At 45.9% G+C, this 13,172-nt stretch overlaps 1 protein-coding gene across 2 annotated transcripts in view; it reads left to right on the forward strand.

Annotated features, from left to right (window-relative positions):
• malt3 (MALT paracaspase 3) overlaps nt 1-13,172 on the forward strand; it is a 142,523-nt gene that overhangs the window by 62,437 nt on the left and 66,914 nt on the right. For both annotated transcript variants that reach the window (XM_072553158.1, XM_072553159.1), the window contains 5 exons: nt 1,515-1,690; nt 5,603-5,699; nt 8,548-8,595; nt 9,927-9,980; nt 11,545-11,571. In XM_072553158.1, the coding sequence (XP_072409259.1) occupies nt 1,515-1,690; nt 5,603-5,699; nt 8,548-8,595; nt 9,927-9,980; nt 11,545-11,571 (402 nt within the window). The remainder of the gene's footprint in view (nt 1-1,514; nt 1,691-5,602; nt 5,700-8,547; nt 8,596-9,926; nt 9,981-11,544; nt 11,572-13,172) is intronic.

Below are 13,172 nucleotides of genomic sequence, written 5' to 3' on the forward strand. Positions count from 1 at the left end.
TGACATCAGCGATGATGTGAGGGCCGGACGTGGCTGTGGGAGTGGCCATGATGGGGGTGGAAGTGACATCATCACTCAGCGTGGGGGTGGTAGCTGCGTCAGCCGCATGGCTAATGGCGTTTCCGAGGCCAGGGGAATCTTCTGGAATGTTTGAGGAGCGCTGGTTATGGAGGTGGGTGGATAAAAGTTTGTTGTACTTACAGTTTTTGATATTTGAGATGGAATTGAAATACTGTTTGTTGAGAGTATGAATTCTCCTGAGGATGTAGAACAGAGTGGGTCCTTTGCAATTCTGAGAGAGTGTGGCCCTCAGCTGGGACAGGGCTGACTGTAGAGAGGTTAGGTGCCGGCGCATTGCTGCAAGCGTGGAGCGGAGGATCCTGAAGGAGAACTGTTGCTGGTGTTTTTGAATCTGTAGTCTGTACTGTTTGTCCTGTTCGGGTCTGAACTCTGCTGGTTTAAAGGTGGTCTGGAGTCCGTGTGGGATGAGTTGGTTACGGAGGCATGCACTGAGGAAGCGAATGTGGCTGTGGTACCGAGTTTGTTTCACAACATGGTTGAAGAGCTTCAGGGCGGAGGAAATGACCTGGGAGAGGGTCTCCCTGAGATTCTTGTAGACAGAGGGGGAAAACTTCTTCAAGGCAGGCATCCTTGCAAAAGGATTCGCAGTAGGGTTAAAATCAACAAGGTAAAAACAATGACTGCAGATGCTGGACTGCAGACCCCACCACCAGGGATATATTTCCCTCCCCATCCCTTTCCGCCTTCTGCAAAGACCATTCCCTCCGCGACTACCTGGTCAGGTCCACACCCCCCTACGACCCGCCCTCCCATTCTGGCACTTTCCCCTGCCACCGCAGGAACTGTAAAACCTGCGCCCACACCTCCTCCCTCACCACTATCCAAGGCCCTAAAGTAGCCTTCCACATCCATCAAAGTTTTACCTGCACATCCACTAATATCATTTATTGTATCCGTTGCTCCCGATGCGGTCTCCTCTACATTGGGGAGACTGGGCGCCTCCTAGCAGAGCGTTTTAGGGAACATCTCCGAGACACCCGCACCAATCAACCACACCGCCCCGTGGCCCAACATTTCAACTCCCCCTCCCACTCTGCCGAGGACATGGAGGGCTTTTGCCCGAAACGTCGATTTCGCTGCCTGTTGGATGCTGCCTGAACTGCTGTGCTCTTCCAGCACCACTAATCCAGTATTTGGTTTCCAGCATCTGCAGTCATTGTTTTTACCTCTTACGTGTATATGTCCGTGTGAAGATAGCTCAGGGTAACTCCTTTTCAGATTGTCCTGCCTTGATGCTATTGTTTAAGTCCTCCAGCCTGGTACCAGAATCCTTTTCTCTTCCTGCTACATCTTGCAGTACGTTGTTGTTCCATTGTTCTTTGGAAACGAAAGGACAGATTCACTCTTCAGGCAGCAACTCTCTACGCTCCGTGTTTAATCTGTACTCAAGGTATTTTGCTTTTCTTACGAGTATTTGTTGACTTTAATCGCAGAGTTACCTCACAGGTGGAAGGGGGAGCCAGTGATTGGACTACAGCCTGAATCTCTGCGGGTCAAAGTTGGTCAGAGAGTGTCCTTGAGGTGTGTTGCTTTCGGAATTCCTGCTCCAAAATACCAGTGGTACAAAAATGGCATCCCGTTACCTCACCAAACTGAAGGGGACTTGGTGGTAAGTTAACAGATCTGTGTCTCCAAACAATCAGTGGACAGAACAAATTACTATTGGTCTGAATGCAGTTGTACAAGGAACCTGAGTGTATGTTTTGTCTATCGCTGTATTGATCAATGAAAGGTTATTTGATTGGTATATGAGGCTGAAGAGTGTGAGATTAATTTGATCACTGTTACAGTTCTGGACATTGTGCGACCTGTGAATGTTGGGACATTGTTTCAATGAGGACAGTAAGTTGAACTGTCGATGATTGTAAATAGACAGGCATGTATAATGGGCAACAATCCGATTTTGCGTGTTTTGCACTATTGTTAAATGTTGAAAGAACTCCAGATTACTGAATTCCCACTCAGAAAGGCGGTATGGAATTGGCTCAAGATAGAGTGGTGCTGGATAAGCACAGCACAGGTCAGGCAGCATCCGAGGAGCAGGGAAATCGATGTTTCAGGCAAAAGTCCTTTGTTAAAAACAGTAGCCACTTCTGCCTAGTATGGAATTGGCTGATGGTTCAGTGTTGGAAGTTACAGGCACAAAGCCATTTGACCCCTCAAGCCTGGTTAGGCCAATCAGTGAGATCATAGTTGATCCACACTGTAGCTCCATTCACCCAATATCTCGAAAAGCCTATCCCTGAAAACCTTTCCATAAAGTGCTGGTTAACCTCAAATTTCAAATGTGTAATTCTTCTAGCATCTGTTGCCATTGAAAGAAGAGAATTTTAACCTTCTGCCACCCTTTAGAGTCATACAGCTTGGGAAACAGACCCTTCAGTCCAACTTGTCTGCACCGACTAGACATCTCAGTCTGGCCTGCTCCCATTTGCCAGCACTTGGCCCATATCCCTCTAAATCCTTCCTTATTCATGTACCTATCCAGATGCTTTTAATTGTACCAGTCTCCACCACTTCCTTTGGCAGCTCATTGCATACACACACCACCCTCTTCATGGAAAAGTTACCCCTTAGGTCCTTTTTGTATCTTTCTCCTCTCCCCTTATAGCTATACCAGATAGTTTTCCCCCCACTCCAGGAAATTTGGCTATTCACCCTGGCCATGTGCATGTGATTTTATAAACCTCTATAAGGTCACCCCTCAGCCTCTGACGCTCCAGGGAAAACAGCCCCAGTCTATTTAGCCTCTCCCTGTAGCTCAACCCCACCAGTCATGGCAACATCATTGTAAATCTTTTCTGCACCCTCTCTAGTTTAACAACATCCTTTCTATTTTACTATTGTAAGCAATATTCTAACAGCGGCCTCACCAAAGTCCTGAACAACCACAAGATGACCTCTGAACTCCTATACTCAATGCTGTGATGAACGAAGGCAAGTGTGGAGCTTTCAGCCACACAGTGAAATTCATTTGATTCTGTTCTACCCTGCCTTAGGATAAGAACCCCAATTGTACAGCCGTGTCGTTTCAAATTAATACTTTTGTAGGGTGAGATGAGACTGCTAATGTTTGTGTAATTAGACAGATCATTAAAACTATCACATGCAAAAATTATTTCACTACTTTGCATGGACGTCTGTTTCGCAACTTTGCTCCTGAGAAGCCTTGCGTTAATTTTGAGGCTACAGCAACCATTTCTAGACTCCCCAACCAGAAGAAATGGGTGTCCCTAGTCTGCCTTTCTTTTCCCCTTATTTCTTGAATGCTCTCATCAAGCCATTGCTGGATAGAACAATAGAACATTCCAGCGCAGTGCAGGCCCTTCAGCCCTCGATGTTGCGCTGACCTGTGGAACCAATCTGTAGCCCATCTAACCTACTCTATTCCATTATCATCCGTATGTCTATCCAATGATCATTTAAATGCCCATAAAGTTGGCGAGTCTACAACTTCCAGGCAATGCATTCCATGCCCCTACTACTCTCTGAGTAACAAAACTATCTCTAACATCTGTCCTATATCTATCACCCCTCAATTTAAAGCTATGTCCCCTTGTGCTAGCCATCACCATCTGAGGAAAAAGACTCTCCCTGTCCACCCAATTTAACTCTCTGATTATCTTATATGTCTCAATTAAGTCGTCACTCAACTTTCTTCTGTCTAACGAAAACAACCTCAGTTCCTTCAGCCTTTCCTCATAAGACCTTCCTCCACACCAGGCAACATCCTAGTAAATCACCTCTTTCCAAAGCTTCCACATCCTTCCTTTAATGCGGTGACCAGAACTGTACACAATACTCCAAGTGCGGTCGCATCAGAGTTTTGTACAGCTGCAGCATGACCTCGTGGCTCTGAAACTCAATCCCTCTGTTAGTAAAAGCTAACGCACCATATGCCTTGTTAACAACCCTATCAATCTGTGTGGCAACTTTGAGAGATCTAATACATGGATACTGAGATCTCTCTGCTCATCTACACTGCCAAGAATCTTAACCATCCACCCAGATCTCTGCATTCCTGTTACTCCTTCCAAAGTGAATCACCTCACACTTTTTTGCATTAACTCCATTTGCCACCTCTCAGCCCAGCTCTGCAGCTTATCTATATCCCTCTGTCACCTACAATACCCTTCGGCACTATGCACAACTCCACTGACCTTAGTGTCATCCGCAAATTTACTAATCCATCCTTCTACGCCTTCATTCAGGTCATTTATAATCATGACAAACAGCAGTGGCCCCAAAACAGATCCTTGCGGTACACCACCAGTAACTGAACTCCAGGATGAACATTTCCCATCAACCACAACCCTTTGTCTTCTTTCAGCTAGCCAATGTCTGATCCAAACCACTAAATCACTCTCAATCCCATGCCTCCGTATTTTGTGCAATAGCCTACCGTGGGGAACCTTATCAAACACCTTACTGAAATCTATATACACCACATCAACTGCTTTACCTTCATCCACCTTTTTGGACACCTTTCCAAAGAACTCAATAAGGTTTGTGAGGCATGACCTACCCTTCACAAAACCGTGTTAACTATCCCTAATCAACTTATTCCTCTCCAGATGATTATAAATCCTATCTCTTATAACCTTTCCCTACACTTTACCCACAACCAAAGTAAGGCTCACTGGTCTATAATTTACCAGGATTGTCTCTAATCCCCTTTTTGAACACAGGAACAACATTTGCTATCCTCCAGTCTTCTGGTACTATTCCTGTAGACAATGACAACATAAATATCAAATCCAAAGGCTCTGTAATCTCTTCCCTGGCTTCCCAGAGAATCCTAGGATAAATCCCATCCGGCCTGGGGGACTTAGCCAATTTTCACTCTTTCCAGAATTTCTAAAACCTCCTCCTTGTGAACCTCAATCCGATCTCGGCTAGTAGCCTGTTTCTCAGTATTCTCCTCGACAACATTGTCTTTTTCCAGTGTGAATACTGACGACAAATATTCATTTAGCGCTTTCCCTATCTCCTCAGACTCCACGCACACCTTCCCACAACTGTCCTTGATTGGCCCTAATCTTACTCCAGTCATTCTTTTATCCCTTATATACTTATAGAAAGCTTTCGGATTTTCCCTGATCTTCTCCGCCAACAACTTCTCATGTCTCCTCCTGGCTCTTCTTAACTCTTCTGCATTGCACAGCATGAACTCTGAGTTCATATATTGTCTCCTTATCGTTTAATCCTTGGAGTGCAGGTACCCTTCCAGCGTTCCGAGGCCGATACACCCTTCCCAAGGTGTTCTGCTCAGTTGTGGTCTCCTTTTATATTTCTTCTCCGTGGGATGTAAGTGGTGGTAACAAGGCTTGTATTTGTGGGCATGTCCCAAAATGCGCTCAAACTGAGTGGCTGGTGAGGCCTACGGTACCATGTCCTGTGCCATTTTTGGGGTCATCTTCTCATTATTAGAAAGAAGTTGCTCAAAGGTATCGTAGCACAAACACAATGTGGCCACACTAAGTTGTTTAATGAAGGTACTTTTTATTTTCTCTTTGCCTAGATAGCCACGGTCGAGATGAGACACTACGGGACGTACCTGTGTGCGGTCAGCAATGACCAAGGAGAGTGCTGGAGCTCTGCTGCTGACCTGAGTGTAGGTAAATACTGGCACAGCATTGCGCATCAGAGACCCACCCAGAATTCCATGGGGCACAGAAACGAGCCATTCCGCTGATGTTTATGCCCCAAGCGAAGTATGACCCACATCGCATCATCTAACCCTATCAATAAATCCCCTCTCCTGACGTTCCCATCGGTCTGCCGCCCTTGTCCTTCTCAAAGGAAGTGGATCTTTTCCATTGCCCTTGAGCTGAGGGAGCATTGTCTGACGTCACCAGAATGGCGTGGTTCTAATTTTAGCCTTGTCCTGGACATTCTAACCAGAGGAATTTGGATGATAGTTTCGGTAACATGGTTAGTAAGTTTGTGGATAAGACTCAAGTTGGTGGTACAGTCCACAGTGAAGAATGTTATCGAAGATTACAAAGGGATTGTGATCAATTAGGCTAATGGCCTGAAGAATGGTAGGTAGAGTTTAATTTGGATAAATGTAGGGTGTTGCATTTTGGCAAAACAACCAAGGGCAGGACTCACACAAGTTAATGGTAAGGCCCTGGATATTACTGTCGAACAGAGAGACCTAGAGGTTCAAGTACATGGTTCTTTGAAGATTGTATCCCAGGTAGATGGTTGGTTAGGAAGGTGTTTAGCACATTAGCCTTCATTGCTCAGACCATTGAGTCTAAGAGTTGGAATGTCATGTGGAGGTTGTACAGGGCATTGGTAAGACCTTTTAACTAGCTTCGCCCAAAAAGGCATCAAAAATTCTGCAGCTTATTGTATTCACCCACACATTGGTGAGATGTCTTTAAACATCAGTTATCTAAGGCCATGCTTTCTGAAATTCAATCCTGGTATGTTTCCACCTTAACATCCTATTGGGCCTTTTCCTATTAGCTGACCAACAGCACTTAATAAGATTATCTCCTGCTAACTCCATAACTCTCCTATTTTCCCTTGACCCTACTGTTAGGTTTTGGAGCAAGAGAAATATTGTGTTCACATTAAAATGAAAGACATAACTACGATAAGCTAGGATGACAGTGAGGGTTGGAACTTGAAGTGATATTTGTGATGTTTTAATTTTATATCCCCACACTTATTAATACAAATTTGGGTCAGATGAAGGCCATTTGGCCTTTCAAATAAAACTCAATGCAATCATGGCCGATCTGTTTGAAATCTCAAATCCTCATTCCTGCCTGCTCCTGATGACCTTTCACCCCCGGATGTAAGTTTGCTTGCTGAGCTGGAAGGTTCGTTTTCAGACGTTTCGGCACCATAATAGGTAACATCTTCAGTGAGCTTCCAGATGAAGCACTGGTGGTGTCGCCCGCTTTCTATTGATATGTTTAGGTTTCCTTGGGTTGGTGATGTCATTTCCTGTTCTTTCTCTGAGGGTGGTAAATGGGGTCCAAGCTGATGTGTTTGTTGATAGAGTTCCAGTTGGAATGCCAAAAACACTAAAACAGTAGGTAATGAACTTAAAAGACCACATCCAGACAACAAGCAAAACAACCATCATTTGCAAAATATGTTGCAAGGACTGTAACAAACACTACCTTGGACAAACAGGTAGAAAACTAGCCATGAGGATACATGAACATCAACTAGCCACAAAAAGACATGACACACTCTCACGAGTACCCTCACATACAGATGAGGAATGCACCACTTCGACTGGGACAACGCATCCATCCTAGGACAAGCCAAACAGAGACACGCTTGAGAATTCCTAGAAGTATGGCATTCCAAAGTCTGAAAATAAACCTTCCAGCTCAGCGAGCAAGCTTATATCCAGAACCTTAACCTGAGCTACAAATCTTCTCCAAACTCGCTAACCTTTCACTCTCTTGTTCAACCAGAATTTGTCCACCTCTGTCTTAAAAATATTGCAGCAGCTTGCCAAGGCTCCTTAGCACTTTCCAAACCCAGGACCACTGCCATCTGAAAGGATAAGGGCAGCAGATCAATGGGAATACCATCCCCTGCAAGTTCCTTTCCAGGCCACTCACCATCCTGACTTGGAAATATATCGCCATGCTTCACTGTCACTGGGTCAAAGTCCTAGCGATATTGTGGGTTTATCTACAGCACATGGACAGCATTGGTTCAAGAAGGCAGATCAAAGGCAACTAGGATGGGCAATAAATGCTGGACCAGCCAGCATTGCCCATGTCTCACTGTGAAAGAAAACTCTCGGAGACAAGGGGGTGCAGTTTGTACAGTGTGAGCTGGAGCATGGAATCTTAGGTGAGACTGGTTATAAGCAGAGCTCATGTCACAATTTTAGGTTAAACCATACCCAGGACTGAAGGGTATCTCACTCACACTCTCACTCTCTTGCACTCACTCACATGTGCACACTCACTCTCACGCTCACACACATGCGCACACTGACTCACTGCCGTGGCCCATGGCGGTTCATGTGTTGAAGGGATTCCCACAGCTGATGTTAGCGTCAGACCCAGTGAAAATGGAGAGATGGTGTTAAATGTCCAAGTGAGGGATACTGTGTAACTCGGTGCAGACGCTAGTGGTGTTCCTGTGCACTTGTTGCCTTTGTCTGTCTGTGAGGTAAGGTCGGAGGCTTGGAAGGTGCTGTGAGAGGAATCCAGGTGTAGCATTACAGTGCATCTTGTTGTTGTACACACTGCTGTTACTGTGCGGCAGGGTGAAGGCAGGGAATACTGAATGGGGTGGATAGGACACTGAGCCAATGGCTGCTTTGTTTTGGATGTGTGTGACCCAAAACGGTTACCTTCTTGTAGCCTGGTCAGTTCTGTCCTGTGACCAACGCATTATCTGAGATTCCTATTCTGGACACAGCTGTGAGTCATTCCAACTTTTGTTAAAAATTAACTTGCTTCTCTTTCTCTCTTACAGTTGAAATCATCCCTATCGCTGTATCATTGCCTCCTCGCAGAGTGGCAGGTAAGAATAATGCTTTCTTTGAGGATTTTCAGTAAGTTTTCGGAAAGTAATGTTTTGAAGACTGTGTCTGGGTACTTCCATCTGAACCTAGACCATGGGTCAGGTCCATTTCATTGACTGCCTAATCTGTTCTGTTGCCAAACCCAAGAGTCCTTTAGTCCCTTGTGCTGAGTTAACTTTGCTTTGGTCTGGAAGGAACAGGCACGTTTCAGACTCGCTTCACACAGGATTCTTACATCCACTGAAAGATACTGCCACCCTCACAGTCTGGACTGGAATTGTAGCTAATGGTACCCGGGAAAGGACCCCAGCCCCTTGAGCCTGCACCACATCTCAGTTCGCTAATGGCTGGTCAATCCGACTGGTCACCTTGGTCCGTTAACCTTTAATGGTCCGACCAAAGCAATCAATGTCAGATTTGAAATTTCCATTTAACCCCAAACCTCAACAGATTTTTAAGAGGAGAAACTTCCAGCTTTGTTTTATTCACTATCCATTTGTTCACAGGATAGGATATCACCGGCTGGGCCAGCATCTCTTGGCCGTCCCTAGTTGCCCTTGGGTTGAGCTTCCTTCTTGAACCCCTGCAGTGCCCTGGGGTGTAGGTTGATCCGCAGTGATGTAAAGGGGGGAGTCCCAGGATTTTGACCAGCAACACTGAAGGAATGGTGTTATAGATTTACGGGATGGTGCCAGGAATGGAGGGTTTGAGATATGGGGATAGGGGATAGGCGGAGGCTTTTTTCACTGGAGTGCAGGAGGCTGAGGGGTGACCTTAGAGAGGCTTATAAAATCACGAGGGGTCCAGACAGGCTGAATAGCAAGAGTCTTTTCCCTAGGGTGGACAGAGTTCAAAACTACAGGGCATATTATTAAGGTGAGAGCAGAAAGGCGTAAAACAGGCCTGGGGGCAACGTTTTCACTCAGAGAGTGGTTGGTGTATGGAATGAACTGCCAGAGGAAGTGGTAGATGCAGGTACAGTTACAACTTTTAAACGACATTTGGACAGGGACATGAATAGGAAAGGTTTAGAGGAATATGGGCCAACTGCAGGCAAATGGGACTAGTTTAGTTTGGGAAACTTGGTCCGTATGGGCGAAATGGACCGAAGGGCCTGTTCCCATGCTGTGTCTCTCTATGAATGTATCTCATTGTCTCCTTTGATGTTATCCTAAATTCTGCAACTCAATTGCCCATACTTTTCAACATCCTGAGGATCTTGCAGGCTCCCTGTGGAGGGGGGTGGTATTTTGCCAAGGCTTGGTTAAAGGTCCGGGCTGGTTCTACTACCTTATCGCCAACAAAATAACGAGTTGTGATTGATTTCCAGGCTCTGGAGAAAGGAAAGTAACAGCTACGTTGCCGTCCATCTGCCGGAAGCCAGGTAGGCCTGAGAGTGCTCGGAACACCGTGAGTTTGTTTGTGTGAGAGTGAAGCAAGAAACTGCTCCTTCTAAAACCTGTCAGGAGCAGTCGAGAAAACGGCCAACCCCTGAACTGCAAAGAGCAGTTTCCAGATACAAACACCCCGGCCTAAAGGCCTATCCATTCATTATGAAAGTGCGTTATTTAAATTTATTAAACGTTGATCCATTTATGATTGAAAAGGCAACCTTCTCCACTGCTTCATTGTACACGCAAACTTTAGCAAGTGTGATAACATCTGAACTCTCCCCTGGCTGTTATATATTCAAATTGAGTGTCCAACTCACTCTGTAAACCCGAATCTTCCCTCCAAAAGTGACTGACAAATCAGTATCGTTCTGGTGTCAGACTTTCTGTATTTTTACATCCATTTAGGGATGCGGGTGTCGCTGGTTGGGCCAGCACTTATTACCCATCCCTAGTTACTCTTGAGTAGTTGGTGATGAGCTGCCTTGTTGAACTGCTCATCTGTGTGAAGCAGGGATAGCTCCATTAATGAGGGGATTCCAGGATTTTGACTCAGTGTGACTGAAGGAATGGTGATTATATTTCCAACTTGGGATGATGAGTGCCTTGGAGAGGAATTTGGAGGTGACGGGGTTCCCATGGATTTGTGAGGCCCTTGTCCTTCTAGATGATGGTGATCATGGGTTTGGAAGGTCATTATTTCTTCCATCCATGTTACTCACAATGGACTGTAACTCCAGAAATAGTTGCTATCCTATTTGATGTATGTTGTGTTGACTTTGAGGCCAGCCAGGTGACAGTGAGGACTGCAGATGCTGGAGCTCAGAGTCGAGAGTGTGGTGCTGGAAAAGCACAGCAGGTCAGGCAGCATCCGAGGAGCAGGAGAGTCGACGCTTTGGGCATCCTCATGAAGAGCTTACGCCTGAAACGTCGTGTCTCCTGCTTCTCGGATGCTGCCTGAGCTGCTGTGCTTTTCCAGCACCACACTCTCGACTTTGAGGTCAGCCAGTGTCCTTGCTTCCCAGAAAAGGGTTAAAGAATGTCGGAAGTATGGGCAGGAGAAGGACTGAAGTCTGCTGTACTGTTCAGTGAAATGATAACCAAACTTTTACCTTTGGCATGAGCAGCACGGTGGCTCAGTGGGTTAGCACTGATGCCTCACAGCGCCAGGGACCTGGGTTCGATTCCAGCCTCAGACGAGTGTCTGTGTGGAGTTTGCACATTCTCCCCGTGTCTGCGTGGGTTTCCTCCGGGTGCTCCGGTTTCCTCCCACAGTCCAACGATGTGCCAGCTAGGTGGATTGGCCATGGTAAATTGCCCGTAGTGTTCAGGGATGTGCAGGCTAGGTGGATTATCCATGGGAAATGTGGGGTGACAGGAATAGGGTAGGGGGAGCAGATCTGGGTGGGATGCTATTGGGATAGTTGGTGCAGAGTCAATGGGCTGAACTGGGATTCTATGAATGTACTCTCAATGGTCCTTATGGTTTATTAAAAACAAAGGACATGATCTTTCATTTTGCTCTTACACGTTCTCCATCATTTTTTTCCCTTTCAGATGCACCTCAAGAAGTGAGACTGTGTGGTATGTCAACACTAGCTTTAGTTAATTGCAGGTGACTTTTGGGTTTTCCAATGTATCAAATCTACATAAAATGGATCAGGGTGTGACATTTCTATCAGCAGCCACTATAACTCAAACAAGAAATCACGTCGCAGACATTCAAGTACTGTGTTTTGTAAGCTGTCTCGGTTACCCACTATCGAGTATTCGGCCAAGTAGATCTTTACAGGATCTTGTGCAACTGAGCCTCAAGATAGTGAAGAACTTTGGATGATGGAGATCTGAAACAGAGATAGGAATTGCTGAACATATTCAGCAGGAAGAAGCTGCCAGTTGCTGCCAGACCTGCTGAGTTTCTCCAGCACTTCATGCTTTTGTTCGTTCTGGAGCCTCACCCCTTTCTTCCTTTATCTCCCGTTACGTTCCATGTTCTCATAATTTAATGGATTTACAAGAAGTTGACAAGAAGGGTATGTTCAGTGATGCAGACCTTGACTGTTCCTGAGAAGAGAGACATGTTGCCAGAGCTTGAGGAATCGATAGCTTTCTCAATGGTAATGCTTTGGCCAGTCAGAGTCAGCTTGCCAACCAATCAACACCCCTTTCTCCTACAGTATAATTGTTTGAATTTTGGCATTCTTGCACTTGTCCTGATGGCTGCCGGGCAAAAAGAAATCAGTAACACGATCCTTCCTTCAGCAATAGTGGAGGATCTGAGCTACAGGGAGAGGTTGAATAGGCTGGGGCTGTTTTCCTTGGAGCGTCGGAGGCTGAGGGGTGACTTTATAGAGGTTTATAAAATCATGAGGGGCATGGATAGGATAAATAGACAAAGTCTTTTTCCTGGGGTGGGGGAGTCCAGAAGTAGAGGGCATAGGTTTAGGGTGAGAGGGGAAAGATATAAAAGAGATCTAAAGGGCAACATTTTCACTGGAGGGTGGTACGTGTGTGGAATGAGCTACCAGAGGAAGTGATGGAGGCTGGTACAGTTACAACACTTAAAAGGCATCAGGATGGGTATATGAGTCGGAAGGGTTTAGAGGGATATGGGCCAAGTGCTGGCAGATGGGACTAAAATAGTTGGGATATCTGGTCGGCATGGACGAGTTGGACCAAAGGATCTGTTTTCGTGCTTTACGTCTCTATGACTCTAATAGAGAAGCCCATTGGTCTAATCCCTCCCTTGTCTGGGAGCAAACATGGCACTGCAATGAACTGTTGATGGGACTTTGTCCTGGAAGGCTTGGTATTGAGAGTAGGCAGTAGAGGAGCCATAGGGTTTTCCAGGAGAAAGGGCCATCGATGCTGCAGCTCAGTCTGAACAAGATTCTGTCGCCGTCCAATTGCATTTCAGCACAATTCCACATTTTAAGTTACATTTTACTTCCTGTGTCTTGCTAAAGCAAGATTACAGTGGCTTGCAGGACAATGTTCCCTTGCACTCTTGCAGGCGATTGAGATTCTAGAATCCACCATTTATAAGAATGGCCTCAAACTGGTCAGCAGAACTTGATCGATGCATTGGCAGCACGGTGGGTTAGCACAGCTGCCTCATAATGCCAGGGAAACAGGTTCAATTCCAGTCTTGGGCGACTGTCTGTGTGGAGTCTGCACATTCTCCC

The sequence above is a fragment of the Chiloscyllium punctatum genome, chromosome 33, assembly GCF_047496795.1.
Source record: "Chiloscyllium punctatum isolate Juve2018m chromosome 33, sChiPun1.3, whole genome shotgun sequence".
NCBI classification, from domain to species: Eukaryota; Metazoa; Chordata; class Chondrichthyes; order Orectolobiformes; family Hemiscylliidae; genus Chiloscyllium; species Chiloscyllium punctatum.